The following is a 22,500-nucleotide window of genomic DNA, read 5'->3' as shown; positions in this document are numbered from 1 at the left end:
GTTCACATCCAAATTGTAAAGTAACTGATGAATATCACAGATAAAAAATAAATAAATTAAGAATACTAATTGAACTCAACATTGGTCTGAAAAAACACTGAAAAGTTTGTCTTCTATTGTTCAACACCAATTAAATAGAAAATTATCAGAGTTTTATCATAATGTTTATCAAATGAATGGAAAAATACCAAAGTATTGCATGAAAAAGCTATCACACTGAACTGTAGTGATAAAAAGTACTTCGAATTTAAGTCCTTTGCTACACTTCTCTTGTGGTTCAGATCCCATTATATTTCTACTGAATGTTTTGTCAAGTTTCTATAAATGGTCAATATTATCAGCCAAAATCAAGCCAAAGAAAGTCTTTCTAAATAGAAATGAACAATATCATCCTCTATAAGAGCAATATGTAGATGGTATAGGTATTTCCTCCTAGAATGAGGCCATTCCTTCTGACAGGCTTCCAAGGGGCTACCTGGCGAGGGCCACTGGATCCACTTTTTTGGGGGGTTCCGAGTCCGGTGAAGATGGTTTCCTTCAGGGAGATGGTAGAAAGATGCGGGTTTCATTTAGGAGGAAAGTGAAACATCTCTCCTTCAGGATTCAAACAAAGGGGATATTCTTTACCCTGAAGGCTGAAGTAACTACTAAATGTAAAGGAATTTAATAACAACACACTGTAAGTGGAATTATGTACATAAGACATTCATACAAAACAATATGAAACATAACTTGCATAAATAGCTATCTATTCTACTAACAAAATACTCTTAATATATACAAATTGTGTTTTACAAACTAAACACAGAAAAGAAACTATTGTAATTGTGCTGTTATGTAGCAACTACTACTGTGTTCACTACACACAAAATGATGAAAACACAAAGAAGATGACTCTGTTAGACAACTAAATTAAATAAGAAAACTTCTGTTCAATTAATTATTCAATATAATTTTGTTTTTCTAACCTTCTATTGAATTAATAATACTGCAATGACATCTAATTGGTGAAAAATTGAGAAAGGTTACCTTTCTATTAGGACTGAACAAAACTCTCTTCATGTTGCAAAGACAGATGAATAAAAATAAAATATATAAAAGCAGTGTCATCAATAACTAAAAATCCTGTATGACTTATGGCATTTCCACATATCCAGTGTAAGAACAAGTCATCAAATACAATGAAATAATACTTGGCACTTCTATATTATTCACCCAAAAATTACGAAAATACTTGAAGATTTAATGCTGCTACTCTTAATTTTATACCCAATAAATATTTAGAGCAATCTTCTGAAACACAAAATGTAATGAGTTCAAATTCATCAGGTGCTGACTAGAATTCCTAATGGTCATTAGATACTGAAATATTAGTAAGATTAAGCTGTTTGGAAACAGAGTAACAAGAATCAGTCTTCACTAGAAGTATTTTCACATCTTAATGTGTAGTAACTATCTTAACATTACTGTACGTATACATGAAAGGATATAACAAGATTCAATCTACAGACAATTGTGACAAATAAATTACAAACTAACTGAACGACAACACAATTATTTTTCTTAGGGAACACATGATGGTTAAAATACTCCTCAAGGCTATTCTTCTTTAACCTTGAACATAGGAACATTATTGACAGCCCAAATAATGCATAACCTTTTAGAAACAGCTGCTTAAATTCAAGGCTTTCATAAAGGTAAACTGAAAATCTTGAAGATTAATTAGAAAAGTAGTCAACATTTTTATATCACACACCTACCAAGCAGCATTCCTTTCCATATTGTCCAATTATTTCCAATGAAAACTACATATTCTTACAAAACTACAGCTCCTATTCCACTACAACAGAGCTAAAGTTCCAGAATTCTTCACATGGTAGATACATTTTACGTATTCTAAAATATACCACAGAAGTACATGATATGGTGTACCTACAGGGGAGCCCTGTGTGAGACATATTTCACCCAAAAGTTTTTTTAATCAAATTCTTTACCATCACTATATTTTTGATATGAACAATGCTGTTATTCCTCAATGTTGCCAAGATTCCATGAAAACCTCACTACAACATAAAGGATTTGTTGCCTGATATCAAATCAAATCAAAACAATCAAAAACAGTAACTCGGAGAGATATTTTACTAACATCAAGCAATAATTCAAAGAAGCAGATATAGATTCTGAGAGATTAGTACTATGCACAAGGATAATATGAATCACCTAATGAAATGTGGCAGAGGAAATTATGTAGGAGACACATCCAATTGAAAAGTAAGAATGCACAAATATGATCGTGTCCCTAGAATGCATGACAAATTAACAATAATTTTGACTAAGATATCCTAACAATCATTTTGACTAAGATATCTTAAGTATTGCCAGAAATCATTTCAAGGTGATGCAGTAATAAAAAAATTGGAGCAACGTCAAACTTATGAAGCCTTTAATGAAATAATAAAAAATTAATGAAATAATAAGAAAAATTAATTCCACACACTTATCCATTCTAATCTGAAAATGTTGAGAGAAAAATTCTCCACTTAAGAGAAATGAAATATCGTAGGATGGATGTTCATCCTACATGAAAAAATATCCATTTAAATCCTTGAAGGAATTACAACTCATAAGAGACAGAGAGAGAAGTCATGATATATGTGATAGTTGTCATTTCTAAATTACAGCACGCATACTTAATACCAATGAAGTTTTCTAACCCACTTTGGACACTATCAAACCAGCTAACCAAGAGAAAGCATTCATATACAGATCTGAATCCTGAAGATAAATTCCAGTTCATGGCAGCTAAAAATGACCAGCAGAGGGTAATCCTGATTGTTTCGGGTAACCAGTTGGAAAACTGATGCTGCACAACAAAATTAGTGGCTGAAGAGGTGCAACCATGCCTCTGCAGCATTCTGGCACCAAATTACTCCTTTGTTAATCATACAATTAACCCATAACCTCAAATGCTTGACAGTACTTTTGAAAATCCTACATCACTCTTTACCCTCTGTAACACACCCATTAAAAGATGGTGACCATTAGTCCAGTCTATAGCAGTATTTCTTATGACCCTCTAACTAGGGGCACATCAGAGGAGGAAGAGTTAGACTGAAGACATCAGCAACAATATTTAACGATATTATCATCCTTATTATTATTATAAATAAAGATGAAGTACGTATAGTAGCTTGACCAGACAAGTGACCTCATTTATTTAGCTCTCGCAAGGCTTGCCGAGAGGATTTTTCTTTATAATAATAGCTTTCTAATTCTATTAATTAAATTACAGCTTTTTAAAAATGCAAAAAGACTTTTGAATAATACTCCTTTTTCTGGCATCTAATTAGATCTGATATCTTCCAGTATACAGAGAAAACATGGATAATCTAAATATCCATACTGTATGTAATTGGGGTATCTATAAGGGATGGGGATGACCAACCTTGGTCTCCTCTGAAGAAAAAATTGTCTGGTCACCAATAATATGCATAAACTGATACTTCTTGTGGTCTAGGTTTACTATTGCCAGAGGCATCTATTGGAACTACTCACATCATTATCTTGTTAGTTACTTTGAATTAACATACCTTAGGAAAGGATAGAAGGTTACAATGTGATCTGTACAATGTTATAAAGATTCATGAGGAAAACTTTATATATGAACTAGTAAAGTCAAAACCTTGATTTCTTAATCGCAAATTATATTTTCTGAGTTATCTGATTTCAGTACTGAGTTATTGCAGTACTACTTGAAATCAACTGCCAGTTTACCCTGCCACCCATTTGCAACTTTATTATCTGCTATTGCTCCCATGTATGTTCTCCTTCATGACCCATCACTCTGATTTATCAAATTGATTGCACCTCCTAAGGAGTTATGGTAACTAACAGGATCACACAACTAAATGAGCAAGAGCCCACATTTTGGAGCATAAAATAATCACTTTTAAGGTAAGGCTATCCTTACAACACGTATTCCTATAAATCTCTATGTTCAAAACTTCAGCATCTCTTCCACTTTCACTACAGGCCAGTTGGGAAAGAAAGAAGTATGGTACACAAACTTAGTAATCCTATAGGTCTGAAGTCATGGTCAGAGACAAAGATTTTCAACAGGCATGGGAAAAGATGCTTCAAAATAACAATACCTTTTGTTTCTTGCAACAAACTGCCATTTTCAGGTACACAAGAATGTACTGTAAAAAAAATCCCTCTCATTTAGTTCTTTTGTCGGGTTTTGAGCAACAACAACTACACAATAATGCCAACACAAGATGAACCAAGAAGCTTAAATAAAAAAGGCCTACATAACACTGGTACCAATAGGCTGATGATGAAAAAATGGATAAGTGTAAATCAGCAATTATATTATTTAAGAACAACAACATTCAATTTCATAAATTATTGGATTATTGGCATTATAAGCAATAATCAACACTCAAAAAAAAGCATCAGCTATATAAGAGAGGTTGACACAGCAATAATGGATAAAGAATTCTTAAAAGCTAGTGGTTTAATAGCATTATACAAAATTCATCGTCTAAGAGCTCAAAATAAGCAAGATGGCCCTCTGTCATTTTTGGGTTTTAACAGGATTAAAACTATGTACCTGCAGGTGTATGCAGAAGACTTCTTAAAGACAAACCCGAAGGTAAAATTCCTTTGTCTATAAAGTCAGTCTCTTATCAGCTCTAAATAATAGTTATTCTGGACCTCTCAAGGTTATATGGTTAACTGACTGCTTGTCATTCAACAAGACTACCACTGCAAAGTTTCATGGAGTTCCAACGACAGATGCTGAAGATAACTCTACACCAGGGAATACATGCTTGAACATGTAATTATTCTACAATCCAACACAAGTTTTGAGGATTTTCTTTCCACTGGATTATTGTTCCAGTGTTTCAACTACCTTCAGCAAAGATTATAAAGGTGACAATGACTGGACAAGAAAACAACATCAGAGCAATATAGCCTGCGGCCTCTGAATATTTACAATGACACCTAGAGGGTTATAACCCACATTGAGAAACCCTCGTGTGGAGTCTATATGGTTCACAGTGGGAAACCCTGGTGTGGTGGCTAAATGGCTTACACTGGGAAACCCTAATGTAGAGAATGCTGCCATCAAATCTAGTCTTTGTTTTCTTTAACTTGAATAGTTTTAAAATTTTACATTTCATGTCCTTAAGTTTTATTCGTTCCTACCACATAAATTACATCCTGATCCTGCTAATCATGAAATGAGTATTTACACAAATGTAATGTTTGAGGATTTAGGACAAAAGGTCTTTACTTTCAGTGTCATGGTTCTAAGAGTGACGTTACTATTAAAATAATAACTGAACACAAGTAGGAAATAATTCTTCGCTCCTGGCTTTAAAAAATCTACTTTAATCTACTATCATAGTATTTTGTATTTTTGATAGCGTAGTTGCTATCTCATCCTCAAGGATTACCCTTCCATGGTCTATCAAGAGATCAATGGTGACCAAACTAATGTCAAAGAATGATTTTTTAGCTGGTCTTGTGGCTAGGTATTGTGTCGTAATGAAAAACATTATATCATGTGATACAGTAGAAATGGACTTAGAATAAGAGGGCACTTTCCCTTATCTTCAACGAATGCTAAACCCACTTTACTTGCGTGAAAACCCACAAGAAGAAGTGGCTATGTGCATATGCACCATCATATTGTTACATATGACCAAACGCAGACCAAGTCATTCCTTTCTCTGTTCAGTAAAGCACTGTTTACTGAAAGCAGAGCTCCGAGAATTGCGCTCTTCACTTATTGATTTCATTACTGAGCACCATGGAAACATCTAAGCTGAAAGATAATTGCATAATTTTCTTCCAGCTAAAAATTTTGTTGTTTAGACTGTGGAACAATGAATTAACTGTGTGAAAAGCCGTAAATCAGCTTTTTTGCAAGCACAAGTCAGTGCTCCTTATGATTTATAATAATTATTTGTAGAAGCACAAACTTGTTTTGAAGAATTTCTAATTTTATTAAGAAATGTTATCTAAAGAAATGTTCCACAATTATTATTAATATATAGATGATCCTTTCTGATAATTATGTCTGCAATAGCCTACAATCTAGGCTACATCGATTCAGTGAGAATAAGTTAGATGGATTGTAGTAGATATGTCTGTAACCTATAACCTAGTATTATATATCCTTAAGAGTGAAAAAAATAACCTGGATTAGGTAGTAACATGAATTAAGGTAAGATTTAAAGACATATCCTGTTAGGCTATGGGCCTAGGCACTAGCCTACATTTATGTATACCAAAGACCTTAGAATTAGATAAGAGGCGACAGATATTTTTTCTTTTATAGAGCCTGTATACTTAAGCATAGCCTTAGTACTCTAGGCTATCATGTGCATGCCCTTAAAAAGGGATTAAATAATCTGGACTGATTAGACAATAACCTAGACTGGGTGATAGCCTAACCGTAAAGTTCTGCATTAATAAGTTACTGTTTTTATAAAGTAACCCACATATTCTATGAGGTAGTAGCCTAACTTGAAGGCTACGAATTACACCTGATTAATCCCATTACCTTAAAGGTGAATTAACTAATCATGTTTAGACAATAATCTATACTAGGTGATAGCCTAACTATAAAGTTTCACATTAGTAAGTTGCTGTTTTATATAGTAGACCAAATGGGTTATGAAGTAGTAGTCTATCTTGAAGGCTACAAATTACACCCGGTTAATCCCATACCATTAAAGGTTAATTAATTTATCACAATTAGACAATACCTGTACTAGGTGATAACCTAACTATAAAGTTTCACATTAGAAAGTTACTGTTTCATATACGTAGTAGACCAAATAGCCTAGGACTGATATAAACCCTTTCTCAGTACATGATTTATGTTTGGGCTAAAACCCAGTAATATCAGTTCCCAGTACCTCCCAGGTGATTTATGTTTTTTATGTTTGGGCCAAAACCCAGTAACATCAGTCCCCGGTAACTCCAAAGTTAATTCTGTGGAGGAAGTAGAGATTTGTTTACTTGGGGATGTCATTCTTACTATGGAATATGAAGTGGGCATTGCCACTAAAATGGCCTAGCTGAACCCAGATAGATCAGGGACACAAATTTCAGCTAGCCATGGGAGAAACATTCAAAAAGGAATTCTATCCCCCATGCAGCTATCAATGCTGAAGAGGATCTTTCCCCCAAAAGGGATACAAGGATCCATCTAACTCTGGTAACTTACCCAGGACTTCTGCCACATTGTTAACATACAATTACAGTTCAGTTGTTGAAGCTCAGTCAAAATGCACAAGGTTCCCCAAACGAGATACACATTTTGTGGCATTTGATTAATTCCATAAGGAAATTATGAATACCCAGTAACATCAAAAATGTCCTTGCTACAAAACGGCAATACATAAGGGACATGATGCACATTCCGAAAAGAAATTCAAGTCAGTCAAGTACACTCCAAAGTGTAAAAGTACTGCATTCTGCAACCCAAAAGTGAGAGAGGATGCCAATGTTCCCCAAATAAGGTCCAATGTTGGAATCCTGACTGAAAACCACTAAATGGTCAGTTGAAATATAAAACTTCAGATCAAAACATGATCCTATACTCATCCATGATGATACTATAATCCTTAGTTAGATGCCTCAATGCACATTTTCTCTCCCTATAGTGAATATGTAGTTGAGGGAAAAACTATGAAGCTGTACATGTGAGAGACCACCAACAGTAACAGTTTTTCTTACTGTGTCTATAACATTAAAAGCTCTACATAGAAGACACCCTTTACCAGGACCCAAGTTGCTCACCAAGTAGCCTCAGCCTTCTGTTCCTTCACTTCCAAAATTACTAATCTTGTAAACACAGATTTTCAGGATTTTGTAGTGATTAAAAGAACAGAGACAATGGGAGAATTAAAACCATTTGCCATGGTCATCCCAGTTTTGGAAAACTCCACCAAGGAATGGGCAACACTACAACTCCCTTCTGCTGGGGAAAATCTCCCTTTATACACAGCTTTGCAGAAGAATCTCAGAGACAACAACCTCAGCAGAATTTCATACTAGGATCCAGCTCTTTAATATTATAACCTCTAACTCTTTGCTGGAAGTTGCCATCAAAAAACTTCCAAATTGTTCCAGAACAATTTTTGCTGTTGTGGCCAAAAGTCTTATGAGAAAGCTATGGCAAGCATTCTATGACTTTTTAGAGTGGTGCATAAAAATGCAAATGGAAACATTGGAGGGCTCCAACAGGTCCCTTCCCAATGTAACTTCATTATTACATAATAACCCCTTCTGTAAGGACCTGTATGAGGAGTCTGTTGCGGTTAAAAACTTAACCAGCAAGCCCGCCAACAGAATTGCAGAGTATGTACGTACTCTCTTTTGGGAAAAGGGGAAATCACGAAACAAAATCCCAAAACTTTCCCTTATCCAATCCAAAGAGGCTCACTTAAAAAGGTAAGCCTTTGGTCACCCCAAAGACAGGTAGGCAGTCAGAAGGAACAACTCCTCACAAAGGGACAACAAAAGCAAGGAAATATTTTTCACTAGATCCAAAGGCCCTCTTATACAAAAAAGAAAACAACACCTGGAATGCCTATCAGAAGCAGAGGATAGGGGAAGTGGCGGATAGCAATAAGAATGGTATGGCTGGGGTCCACTTCAATGACATCAGAGGCAATGGAAGTCTTACCTTTGGGGACACAGCATTAATTCTAAATGGGGTGGGGTGGGAATGGTCTCACCCTTCACCCTCCTGTAAAGGGGTTCTTCCAAAAATCAGACTACTCTCTGGAAGGTTACATGCAGAAAGGCCCTGTTAATGGGAGCCATACAGAAACATGTGTATATTCACCACAAAGTACATCTCTTTAAGTGTCCCCATATAGGATTCCTCCAAATGAAGAGTGATCCTAGACCTATCAACATTGAACAAGCACATTGTTTGCCAAATTTCCGGATAAATAACATTGCCCTAGTACGTTCAGATGTTCTAAAAGGGGCTTGGACAACTATATATCTGAAAATGCATATTAGCATGTCCCCGTCGCTGTTCCCTTCTGCCCCTTCCTAGGGCTCCAGATTGGGAAAGATACATAAGGTTCAAAGTCATGCCCTGTGGGCTAAACATTTCCCTAAGAAATTTTTACAAAATTAGTAACTGTAGTTCTTCAAGAAATCAGGAATACAACTAATGCCCTACCTGGGGGCCCACAAGAAGAGTGTACTTGAAAAAGCTAAGAGCAGTGGTAAACTGACTACGGTCAAAAGGTTTTATGATAAATTGGCAAAATTCCATCTCACACCTAACAGATGCTTTCAGTAGCTGGGAATGTGTTGGGACACTTTTCACAGCCTGTTGTCTCTCCCCATCATACTCAAACAGAATGAGGCAAGTCCTCAAAACTTGCCTTGCACAGCCCAGTTTCCAAAGGGCAATTAGAACGTATGACAGGTCTATTGCAATTTGCATCAATAATAGTCCCAATACTCAGATTACATCAAAAGAATGCAAACAAACTCTAGCTATCGCATGTAAGAAACAATATTTGAGAAAACCTCATCAAAGGATTAAAAAAGTTGGGGAGATACTTCACCCTTGATCCTGGAAAGAATATCTGGTGATACAGGTCACACTGACTCCTCAGTCTGTATGAGTGGTAATACACACAAATGCCTCGTTGACAAGTTGAGAGGACATTGGGAGGATCGTCAGTAGTAGGGAGGTGGTCAGCTACTCGAGGAATTGTCATAACAATTTTCTGGTGCTGATGGCTGTCTTTTTGTCTCTCAAAAAATTCAAAACTCCAGAGGAGACATTTGGTTGGTTCTAGACAACATGACTGAAATGTCCTACATCCTCTCAATATGATAATACTAGCCATCCTTTGATGCCACAATTAAGGAAGTGGCACTTGTCTGCAATTCACCTCGTGGGGACTCTCAATGCAATACTAGTAGACTCCCTATCAAGGAAAATGATAGCCTTAACTGAGTGGATGTTAAACAACCACTCTTTTTTAGAAATAGCCAACATGTTTCCACAACTGGTACTGGACCTGTTTGCAACAGCGAGTGATGCCTTCCTACAAGAATAGAACAAATGGAGGATGATAAATCTTTTTCTACAACTGTTCCAGATTTCAAAGGTGTTGAGCAAACTCCTAACCTTCAAAGAAACAGCTTACTTAATAACCCCAAATTGGCTGCATAGGCATTGGTTCAAATTACTTTAATAATGGGCATAGAAATATATTCCAATACTGTCCACTCTTTTATCCCGGTTAGTAGGAGGGAAAGGTATTTATGGATCCTCCTTTCTGAACGGAGACCTTCACGGTGGATTCTTAAAATATTATCTACCATGAAAATTACTCGCCCAACACTGTTAGGTACCTAGTGCAAAAACTACAGACTTCATTTATCCGGCAATAACAGTATGCATTGAAGATATGGTTAGATTACATCCACACTGAGAGACCATTCAGAATTTCTAGGGGAACAATTTAAAATTTTCCTATCCCTTTTGAAGAGAAATGCCTTGCAGTTACAACAGTCATGGCATACAAGGGAGCATTAACGGAACCACTGACTTATGAATTTGGGATTGACTCTAGTATAGAAGTTGTCATTTCCCTTCTATGGTCCAATTTGCACTACAAAGACCAGCTCTCGAAAGGTTCCAATTACTTGGTCCCTGGACAAGGTACTCAGACTTCGATCAGCCCCTCAATTCAGCGACCAGATACAACCACAACTAAAAAGCTATTCTTGATTGCATTAGCATCAGGAGCTCGTATTAGCAAACTGAGCTCTCTTAGACGGGGATAATACATCATGCATGGTTAGTCCTGACCCATAGGTGCTACAGCTTCAAGCCACGGTTTTCCTAACAGGAGGGTATGCTAACTATGGCTGGGGAAAGTTTGACGAGTACTGCGACCATACCCAGCATGCTTAGGTAAGTCACCACAGAACTTCACCCTAAATAACATGAAACTTGTGGCTTGACCCTGGACCAAAATTGATTTAGGGTTGTTAGGATTAAAATTTGAGAACTTTTTGTTACCTGCCAATTTCTTGGTAAAGCTCCTTGAGGATGAGACAGCGACTATGCTATAAAAAAGCAAGTTTTCACATAGGAAAAACCTATTTTTGGTAATCACTGCTGAGTCTCAAAACCCTCCCACTTCCCTGTTGAAAAGACATGGGATATGGATAAGGGATCATCCTGCATTGACCAACAGAAAGGAATGGCTTCTTGGTCCATTTTTGGTTGTATGTAAACAATATGACAGCGCATATGTGCAAAGCCACTTCTTCTTGAAGGTTTTGACATAGCTAAACTGGGTTTAGCACTCACTGAGGATAAGAGAAAGTGCTCTCTTATCCCGAGTCCATTTCTACTCTATCATGTGTTATAATGTTTATCATTACAACACAATACCTGGCCAAAAGACCATCTAAAAATGAATTCTTTGACATTACTGGTTTGTACAAAAAATATTTGTTCTGGAATTCTGCCAATATCATGATAAAGAGCAGTTGAGATAAATGCTTGTGAAGTTATTTGTACGTCTGACCACTGTGGCATAGAAATGGACATTTAACTGAATTAGTGCATGTTAATATGATAAATAAAAAGTTGTGTTGCTAATTCTCACCCATTCATGGAACTCAACCAATCTTATTGCTTAGAAATCTTTGGCATAAAAATTTGGGCTTATTTCCAAACATGGTTTGACAATCCATGTTGAAAGTGTTTAACAAGATAAACAATCATGCTGACAGAAACTTATCCCTTCTCTAGACTGCAGTCCTAATGTTCTGTTTATCTAAACAACTGAAGCATGTCAAGGGGGAAACTAGTGTTTTTCACAGAGTGCAAATATACAAATTTTGAAATTCAATCAATGTAGCTTATACAAAAGGCAACTGAATGATGGATATACTGTATTCTGAAATGGTGGTCCACATTTTAACATACAGTGATATTAATTAGATTCATTGCCAATTTGCTTATATATAAGTCTTTAGCATAGTTTTGCTACAATAAGGATTAGTCTATTGAAGCTCTATGCCATAAACAAAAGTAAAGCTTTCCTTCTAATTTTCTATTATGTTGGCTATCTCCTTTGAGCACAAAATTACCAGGGCAAAGATTGATAAATGGTCTAAACACAATTCCTTATAACATTTATACTTGATTCTATCTTGGTAATTTTCCTTACCATGTAATTTTAAGTCTATCTCCAAGCCATCAATGAAATTATTTATCTTCATGTCATCAATGCCTGAATGTTTAGCAATGAATATGTCTCATTCCATAAAAAATCTGAACACCAAAGGTGCCACTAAACATACTCACGAGATATCAGAAAGAGATGCATTACAAACTTTTTAACCATATTTCTAATACATGTAAAATAAAAGATAAAACAGGATGATATTAATCACTAAAGTGAAATAAATCTTATATAAAAAAAATACTTTTAGTTTGCTTTTTTCTTCGAAGTATAGTTATCTACGGTAATTTAGGTTGTAAAAAGTTCCTTAAACATATGTTACAAAAAGGGTCACCGAGACTGACAAAATGTATGTTAAATTACTTAACCCTTTTCTAAACTGAAGCCTTAAAAACTAGGTATCAAGGCCTAGCACATAATTTCAAAATTTCAGATCCAAATAGGAACTCTATGTCCAAGCGTGCCCTTAAAAATCTGAGCAAAGATATTTTATTATGAAATATCAAGAAATATAATAATGATTGCTACTGTTCATGAATGCTTTATTCCATGCAGTGAAGAGAGCTTTATCAACTTTACCATTAGTAATAACACAAATAAAAGGTATGAAAACACTTCAATCAAAGTAATCAACTATAGTTCCATTGTACCCATAACAAAGCCCTCATTTAAAATTTACTTTTGACGTCAAAAACCTAAAAATATTAATCATTCAAAGAACTCTAGTCTATCTAATTTAATAATTAAAGTCAAAATATTATGAAATAAAAACATCTAGATGCAATCACTCAAAACTGTTATATGAAAACAACCATGCATCAATAGAAAAATGCACATAAAATGTTTAACTATTGCCATGCAAATTGAGGCAGTCATATGAAAAATTTATGAGATTCATAATGAATATTACCATTCCTTTACCATACCTAAGACTGTTTTCTATTTCAATAGGTGAAATGTAGTTTCAGAGGTCTTCAATACTTCAAAAATAAATCAACATTATTTGAAAGAGATATGAAGCTTAGAACTATTATTGCTAAATTAAAGCCAAGGTTTTATTGTATGAATAGCATAGTTAAACTAGAGCCCACGATCCTGAATAGCGTCTAATTTTTATGCTAATTTACAGCTATCTGTAAGTTTTCAAAGCAACAGTACGTATTTTTAATAACAGTTCAAAACATTAGAATTATTAATTATAAGATGTAAAGAAAAGACTATCAACAAATCTGGATATTCTCTGAGCATGCTAATTCCAAAATATAAACAATCATAAAATGAGAAAACCAACACTTAAATCCTAAATGCATTACAGGAACTTGAGACATTCGTAACTGAAGCATAATAATAATAATAAAAAAAAGCCTTCCATCAAAAATCTTGCCATATCTTATTAACAAATCATGTTAATTTTCTAAACTGCCTCTTTCTTTCCTGTGAATATATTTCACCTAGAATAAAATTGTTTAACACGTGAAGTTATGTTTGTCGTAGATTTCCTATATTGGCAACTGACAATAGATACAGTACAATAATAATCCAACAGCTACTCAATTACTACAAAACTAAGGTATTCCATTATTTTCATTTCACTACCACTGATGAAACATGCCAATGAAAATTTCAGATTCTCAGAAAAACAAGTTTTTTAACTTGTTACCCTACTTATTCCATTTTAGCATTCTGCAAACTAGGTTTATATTTGACTTTGACATCGACAATTATGCTTTTTAGCACGATATTTGATAAAAAATTAAATTCTATGAATAAAAACCCATTACCCTACATTAGCCATTTGTGCATCCATGCAATCTTCCAGACACTATCTAAAAAAGAAGAAAGAAACCTTCCCATTAGATCTAGCTGAGTACTGCGTGCAGAAGATTTTTCAAGTCCCCTGTTGTTTGTTTGTATGGTGTTTTTACATTGCATGGAACCAGTGGTTATTCAGCAATGGAACCAACAGCTTTATGTGACCTCTGAACCATGTTGAGGGTGAACTTCTACCACCAAAAATACACACCTCACACCCCTCGGTGGAATGCCCGAGAATCAAACTCGCAGCCACTGAGGTGGCAAGCCAAGACCATACTGATCACGCCACTGAGGCGCTAGGTCCCCTGTTGGCAAATGGATGTGCAGTGCTAAAATTAAACTGTCTCCAGTTGGATTTACACAAAATATTTCTCCTCAGCAAGGTGATCTAGCTGAGCACTGTATGCATGGACTGGGCTAATTGAGTTTCAAGTTCAGGCTATGTATCCTCTGGTGTTCACTGGTTTGCCCTATGCTCTACTAAACGTTCTGTTTCTGGTGTGTCCATTTTTATAATGCCTATGGCACTGCCACCTGCTAAGTGGAGGAAAACTACATACATAGCTCTTTGCTGCAAAGTTGGAGATTCTTGGCCACCTCAATCTCAGGTGGACTAAGTAAGGCTAATTGTCTTATATGTATAGGATTCCAAGGTCGACTGCACGAAATCATGCACTCAAAGAACAGGTTGTACATAGTTATACAAACAAGAAGTTGGAAATGAGACTGGTAAGCTGTTTTATTTTAAAATGTGCTAGTATTAGTGTTACAAAGATTTTAAGGAAAAATGTTAGTCAGGGCTCAACATCTATGAATGGCATCTGGCATCAAGTGACTTGAATATTTATAATTTTCATTACGATGTTACTGATTTTTCTACAGAACAGTACTCCAAAGTTGCCATGGATGCATTTGCCAAATAGCTTTCATAACAATTTTGTCTAATTTTTCACAACAAAGTGTACAATAATAGAAGGAAAAACTGATTCAGTCTCGAAAGTTGTGCATCATTTCCAAAGCATTTTATATGTGTACAGTCCTGTGATGTACTAACACTGAATAAAGTTACTGGTTTAGCTAAACATTTGTGGTGTGTTTTATGTATTAGCAAAGTTTAAAAACTCTATCATTCAAGGTTGGTTTCACAACCATTTCTTCAAGGAAATTTTCAATTATCAAGATCCAGTAAAAGCTCTCCTATTTCTTGGTTATATATCAGCAAATCCTGCCAGGAAAGAGTTGGTTGCAGTGAACAACCACATTAAGGACCTTTTTTTTTTACCTCCTAATATGATGTCTTATACTTCATCCAGTAGGCATTACCAATAGCAGTGATGGTGGAGTTCATGAACAAGATGAAGAAAGTGCTTGACTTGGATACTCATGGGGAAAAGACTTTCAGAATTATTCCCTCAAGTTGGCAATCCACAACTGGACTCTTGCTTGGAATGACATCTCTGCTTTTATTGGGAAGAGTCATTGGCATAGATTACTTGCTGGATAGGTGGCTACAGTCAATTTTCCAAGGTTCAAGGTTGTGGGCTTCTCACAACATTCCAAGAAAGTCTGCAAAGCCATTCACGAGAATGAGACAGGAGTGGTTGGATGAGGATGGTGGTGATCCTGGGTATACTAAGGAAAATCTTGCTCTCATGATATGAGATGAAAAGCCTTTTTTGCTTATAAATCACTTTCATAAGCGAATATCCTATGTATGTACATTGCGACAAAAAATTATGAATGTGAATTTAAATACAATTATTTAGATAAAAAAGAAGAAAAAGTAATTTTTCTGGGAGAGAGGATTGCAAGCTATATGCACAATATTTAGGACACCTATGCCACCAGGTAACTTTAGGAACCTATCCGCAGGTTAAGACCAGTACAATTGGAAAAATTGTCTTCTTTTGTGGAATGTCTGGATGACTGGAGAGACAAATAAAAGGCTACTGCAAGGTAATGGGATTGTGATGAAACAAGGTATATTTGAGGCAGCTTCAGGTTTCATGCTGAAAGTATTAAAGAATTCTCATCATAAGTATCAATGAATAAAATATTCAAAATATGTGTACATACGTACATAGAAGAAAAAGGAACCCTCAAGAAAACATAAACCTCCCATTCTACAAATCTTGAAGCAGAGAGACATCATGATGTACTAAAGACTTTCTCAATAAAAATGGGGAAACTAAATGAATGCTAATAAGTAAAAAGTTACTTGAGAATAAGCATGATACTTTCTCGACCTGTATGAATGGTTGAAAAATTAGTCCAGTCCACAATCTTTCAAGACAAGTGAATCGAATTCAAACCACAAAAAAAAAAAATACAATAATGGTGACTACAAAAGCATCGATCACACCTTCAAAGAAAATCAGAGAGTAACAAGCCTTTTATCATGATGATGTGAACAGTAAACAACTGTACTGTTTCAAAATCATGCAAATGCAAAACTACATACCATTACTGACCTCATTAGTTCTTACCAGTATCAGAGACTAATGTTTCTAAAACTGGCTGTAATTTTAATGCAACAAATTCTCTTACAAATGAAGAACAACAAATGTCACCCCAAAACAAATAAGATTATATAAATAATCAGTGGCCTAAGCTCCTACAAGGATGCATAATTAGATTTTGGTCCAGAAGTTCCAGAAGACTCATCACATCCAGTCAAGGAAATGCAAAAGATATCAAATAAGGGATGAATGGTGAAATCTACAGAAAAATTAGTAAAATAAAGGTTAGTTTAAGAACAAGGAAATACTGTAGTAGTACAAATTTACTTAGCAGCACACAAAAATTTGCTGGTAAGAAGTAATCATATGGAAAGTTTAACTATGAGATCCAGACTTTATTATAATTTCATACAAATATAAATCCTATGTGGAAGATGACAATACGTATCATAGTATGACATGAACTCTCAAAATACAGTTGCAAACATAAAATAATTGTGTAACTGTGGCCCAAAAGGCACCGTTTTATTAAAAATGCAGTTAGAAATAGAAAATCAAACTTTAACGTGGCTGAAGCAATGCGAGTATTTTAAACATTTCTATGGCTTACGAAACTCTTGTACTTACTTCTATTTCTAAAAAGTCCTACACTGATGTTCACCTCTCTAACCAGTCTTTTGACAATACTGTAACCTAATCTTATGCATATCATAGTTTTACATCTAAATTCTTTTGGTGTCTATTATAGCAGCTTTGTCAATTATTATCTCAGGTGAGAATATAGATAAGGCTCTAATCTCTAGAAATTAATACATTTCAAAGAATGCACAAACCCCCACAATACAAAAAAATATATTAATAAATACAACATCCGCTTCTGAAAGCAAATTGATTTTCTCATAATATGGTCACACTACTAAAACCATAATTATTTCTAGTGAACTCCCTTGCATCCTTCATTCTTGGGCTATATTTCAAGCTCAAATCACACAAAGGAAAACCTGTTGAGGATGTTACTACACTTAAATGGCACATAGCTTTAGAAACCCTATAGTGAATACAATTAAACTAATTGAAACAACTCATTACTACAGAATCTTGATGGTAAAGAAAAAAATGTACTTTTATCATTCTCAGTGAAATACTTTTTAGGAAAGCAAAAATTCTAGCCTAGCATCTGCTCTAAAATATTTTCAACAAATTAATAAGAATGTAGTTCCTCTTATTTCATTCCATGTCACAAAAACATACAACTATACATATTCCATAGTAGCATGAATTTGAATTCTATACACCTTTGAAAATTTGGTGTAATAGTCTGTGTTTGGCCAAGAATTTTCTGTAGTTTATAAATATTACAAATGACTGAATTATGAAATTCTGGTAATCTAAACAATAAGTAAGGTGCATTCAATAAAATTCATTTGAATATGAATCCATTAAAAGTGATCTGATGTCTATAAAGTTGAAGGTCACAACTACAGAGTAGAAGAAGGAGTTTGATAATAGCAAATATTTTCTTTTACACATGAGGAAGCCCTAATAAGTTCATTATACATCAGGTTTCCCAATGATGATTCTTCAACTGCAATTATTTGCCTGGTATGTTGAACTTTTCAAGGATGTTTCAACAGAAAAATTTTCTTTTTGATATTTGAAAACCTATAAAGATTGGCACCGACTAAATTATTTATTGTGTTATAGTGCTCTCCAATACTGTAACAAAGAAAAACAAATACAGTGTTCACATGGATATCTACTTTAAGTAGCTGGTAGCTACACATCAAAATTATTGTCAATTTACATATCTATCTCCCACATCAACATCTTTTTTTTATCTCACCCACATCAACATCTTTTTTTTATCTCAAAACTGATGTTTTCCTTAGCTAAACAGAATGACCAAAGAGCCTTAGACATCACTTGGATGCATTCTAATTATTCCTGTCACAGATCACACAAAGTGATGAACCAAAACTGAAAAAAGGAGAACTACTAGCAAAATCCAACACAAATAATATCATAATTAACAAGTCTTGTACACTAAAAGAGAATCACGGTAGTACTGAATAACGTGATATATTATCTTTAAAAATCGAAATTATCTACATATGCAACCTAATCCAGCCTACTACCTTCCTCTGGGAAGGCTGGCAGTCACATCAATAATGTCTTTAGAAAATGATAAAGAGTAAGATGGGATAATGGACAACTGATACCTAAAAGAAAGCATTTAATATATTAATCCTCTGAAGAGGAGACGGTTACACAAATTAATTAAAAAAGCTGAAAAAATATCCACAACTTGTAGAAGGAAAGTAAGCACCATAAATGGTTGCTGATCTCCACAAACAAAAAATGTGATGTGTTGAGCCAGCAAGTTTTATATCAACTCCTAAAACACATGAGATTGGTTTTACTGATCAACTAAAAGGCAAACAAATCAATGTCTGTAGAAATGCATCCAGTTTGCAGCAAAGAAAATGAAGACCTGAAGAAGTGAAAATGAGGATATTAGATAATTTCCCTTTCATTCAGTGTACTAGTAGTACAAGTAATATTCTATGCAGGATGAATGCAGGTAATCTGTTTCAATAAATGAAGAATAAATGAATAAAAGTATATGTCAAATGACACATTTACCCTTTATGAAATAAATCAAACTAATTAAATTAGGTACTCTCTATTAGGCAAGTCTTGAGCCATTTAAAAACAATATTGCTTATCAATGAAACTATACCATTATGTCACCATCATTCATGACAACTACATGAGAGAGTAAACACTAGAACAAATATCGAAATTTTAATGGAGGCACCAAGATAAGTTAAAATCAGTGAGCCCAAATCCAGATGTCATCTTTAGGCCAAAGCAAAAGATCAAGAGAGAGGGAGAGAGGACTATAAAAGGACTTAAATTCCTGCCGAGACATAATAGAACCAAACCAAAGTCATCATCAAAGTCATTAACAGCAAACATTTTTAAATAAATGGTGGGTAATAAAACCATAGTATTTTGTATCATTAGTTTTAGAAATGTTATGTTCCTGTAGCTTGCAATCTGCAAAATGATTCTAAACTGTCAATGAAATTGCTTCCAGGATAATATGGTCAATATGGCATTTCATTCTTTTCCATTGAGATTCAACTTTAGAGTGAAAACAATTCTTTTACCTGAATTGCTGACTTTGCAAGTACAAAAAAACAACATTGTTTGTTTTCCAAGTAATGTGAAAATAATTGTACTTATTAGGAAACAAATCTAATGAAGAGAAGCATGAGTATACATATGGTAGTGATGGGATGGTTTACTTTTGTTGCTAATTGATTTTTGGATATTTCTAACCCTCAGAGAATATGCAGACTACTAAAAACTAAAATAAACAAAATAAATAAATATTCCATTACAAAATTCCCTATGAGTTTGAGCTTACAACTGCAAGCACACTGTCAGTATAAAAACTTCTTTACAATGTTTAGGCAGTTAAAAAAGTACACTGGAGATTTATTTCTCCAGCTAGTATAGTGTCTCATCAACACCCATTTTCTAACAATATTGGCAAGCATAATGCACAGAAGATATTTTGCATTCTACTTGTTATGAAATATATATCCATTGTAAAAACATTTGATGTCCGATTTTATTTTAATGACATTTTTACAAGCAAAATTGAGTCATACGCAAAAGAGCATACATACTTGCCATTTGCATGGGTCATGTGATTAATCTGGGTCACATGATTAATCAATGTAAAAGTTAAACAACAAAAGTTATATAACGTATTATGAACATGACACCAATTCATATGATGTATGTTTTGGAAATTGAGTCTGAATCCACTCCTCATTTACTGACATAGTTAGACTCCAAAGACGAAATCAGCTTGAGCAAAAATTTACATAATTTGGAAATCAGATGGCCTAACCTATTACACTCGTGTTTGAGAGTTTACTTCATATTGCTATACCACACTAAATTTCTTTTATCATTTATGAAGTGGTCTTTCTTTTTACATTAGATTACTACACATATATGAAATTTGCATTAATTTTGAAATCAGATGGCCTAACCTACACACTTGTGTTTGAGAGTTTACTTCAAATTACTATATCACACTAAATTTCTTCTATTATTTATGAAGTGGTCTTTTTTCACATAAGACTGTGTATAACCTGGAACATTGTAAAGATTTTCTTAAGTCTTTCACATCAAGGAATTCTTATATCACAGCATGGACAACTTTTTTATACTCTCAAGCCTTATACTGAAACCTTATCTTTTGTTTACAGACCTTTAAAAGTCAACATCTATACTGTATAGTATGTTTTCTCAACATTATTCAGATAACTAAAGAATGAGTATGAATGCACTGTCACATATACTACATACAAAATAAAAACTAAATAAAAAAAAGAAATTTCAGACTAATGCTTATTGTATTTTATGGGGTTTGTTTCTTTATTAACTTGGTATGAAAGAGCTCTTGGAAGGACACACATGCAGACCTAGTGTGTATTACTCAGGTTCTCATCAATAATGAGCATACAAATCTTGACATGGGAAGGTGCATTAGAAGACTTATGAATAGTTGGTACCATCAGGTGTCTCTCCAACTCTCCGAAGACAACAAGCTCTTCTATAGGGGCATATTCTACAATAATTATTAAGAAAACTATCACACCCTGAAGTCCATCATTTTAGGAAATGTCAGCCCATCCAATCAAAAATATATCAAGCTCGTTATATATTACAGACAGATAACCTAGCAGCCTGTTGATGAAGAAAAACCAAACCCCTCCATGCATGATCCCTTGAAGATTACCAATGTGGACTACCAATATAACCCCCCCATCTGAGAGTACCTCAATGCCTACATTGGTATGACTATGTACCTTGTGCTTCTGTAAGAGGTTCACCTGCCATGCTCAAGAAGGCAGTACATATAATCATATCTGGACCACACATAACTTCAGAATAAAAAGATGTGACATCATCCCTTATACTGAAATACATAATTGATAGTAAAACTGACCAGTGCTGCCTACACCTCCTGGAAGCCCTACACATCAGGTGAGAGAAGCCAAGTTTAAATACCACCTAGGAGACTCTCTTCCTCCCAGTGCATGAGGGGCATGGCCCGCCAACATCCCCAGCAAGCAAACTAATAAGGAGCCTCCATCCACTGGCAGCAATCATCCCAGTAATATCACCTCCCTACCCTATCCTCTGATGGCCGCACAGGGGAAAGGGTGCAACCACCTGTGTCTGGGAAGAGACTTCACTTGGGCACCATAATCCCCTAGCAACCAATGAGAATTCAGTGCTACTCCTGCCTGCATCGCTGGTACCCTATATACGACTACCCTGTCACTGAAAACTTTCTTAAAACTTCAACATATTCAAGAACTTAATTAGTTTAAATTCTCACAAAATAAAACAAAAATTCACAGAAATAACACAAAAATAAGGTAACAATCTGAGTATGGGAGGTCACTGAACTCTGTGTGTGTGTGTGTGTCAAAATATTAAATGTCAAAAGTACTGGTGGGTAGTATGTACTTAGCACCACTTGGTATTGTTGAAAAAAAGTTTAAAACCCTCAAACAGCCATAAATTAGGCTACCTAAATTATAAATATTGTAATGCTTATTCCTGCTTAGACTAATGACCTGGTCTTTGAAATTTAATCATGTCAATAAGCAAGAAGTCGAATCAGCCTCATTTTCCAGCATACCTTCATATGAACTGTAATTATATTCATGTAATTAACCTGGCACTTACAGATGATGCTAAGTGTCTTTACCAGATGACAAAAAACTGCAAATAAAAAACATGATTTGAAATGTGCTTTGGGAATGCATATATACCAAAATAGCATTATGCTTACTCTTGAAGTGATAATACTTTTTATAGATCTATCATCTATCCTGCAGTTTTTGTACATGCAGTTTCTATAATGAAATTTT

General features: G+C 34.7%; 1 protein-coding gene across 19 annotated transcripts in view; it reads right to left on the bottom strand.

The window, feature by feature from the left end:
* The window catches only part of LOC135212647 (calcium-dependent secretion activator-like), a 1,046,064-nt gene that overhangs the window by 139,730 nt on the left and 883,834 nt on the right, over positions 1–22,500 (bottom strand). For 15 of the 19 annotated variants that reach the window (XM_064246274.1, XM_064246259.1, XM_064246260.1 and 12 more), the window contains one exon: positions 476–535. The exons of the other annotated variants lie outside the window; for them this stretch is intronic. In XM_064246274.1, the coding sequence (XP_064102344.1) occupies positions 476–535 (60 nt within the window). The remainder of the gene's footprint in view (positions 1–475; positions 536–22,500) is intronic. 19 annotated transcript variants of the gene reach the window in all.

Source organism: Macrobrachium nipponense, chromosome 41, assembly GCF_015104395.2.
Source record: "Macrobrachium nipponense isolate FS-2020 chromosome 41, ASM1510439v2, whole genome shotgun sequence".
NCBI lineage: Eukaryota > Metazoa > Arthropoda > Malacostraca > Decapoda > Palaemonidae > Macrobrachium > Macrobrachium nipponense.
The sequence above is the reverse complement of the archived record's forward strand: the minus strand, read 5'-3'. Positions and strand labels throughout refer to the sequence as shown.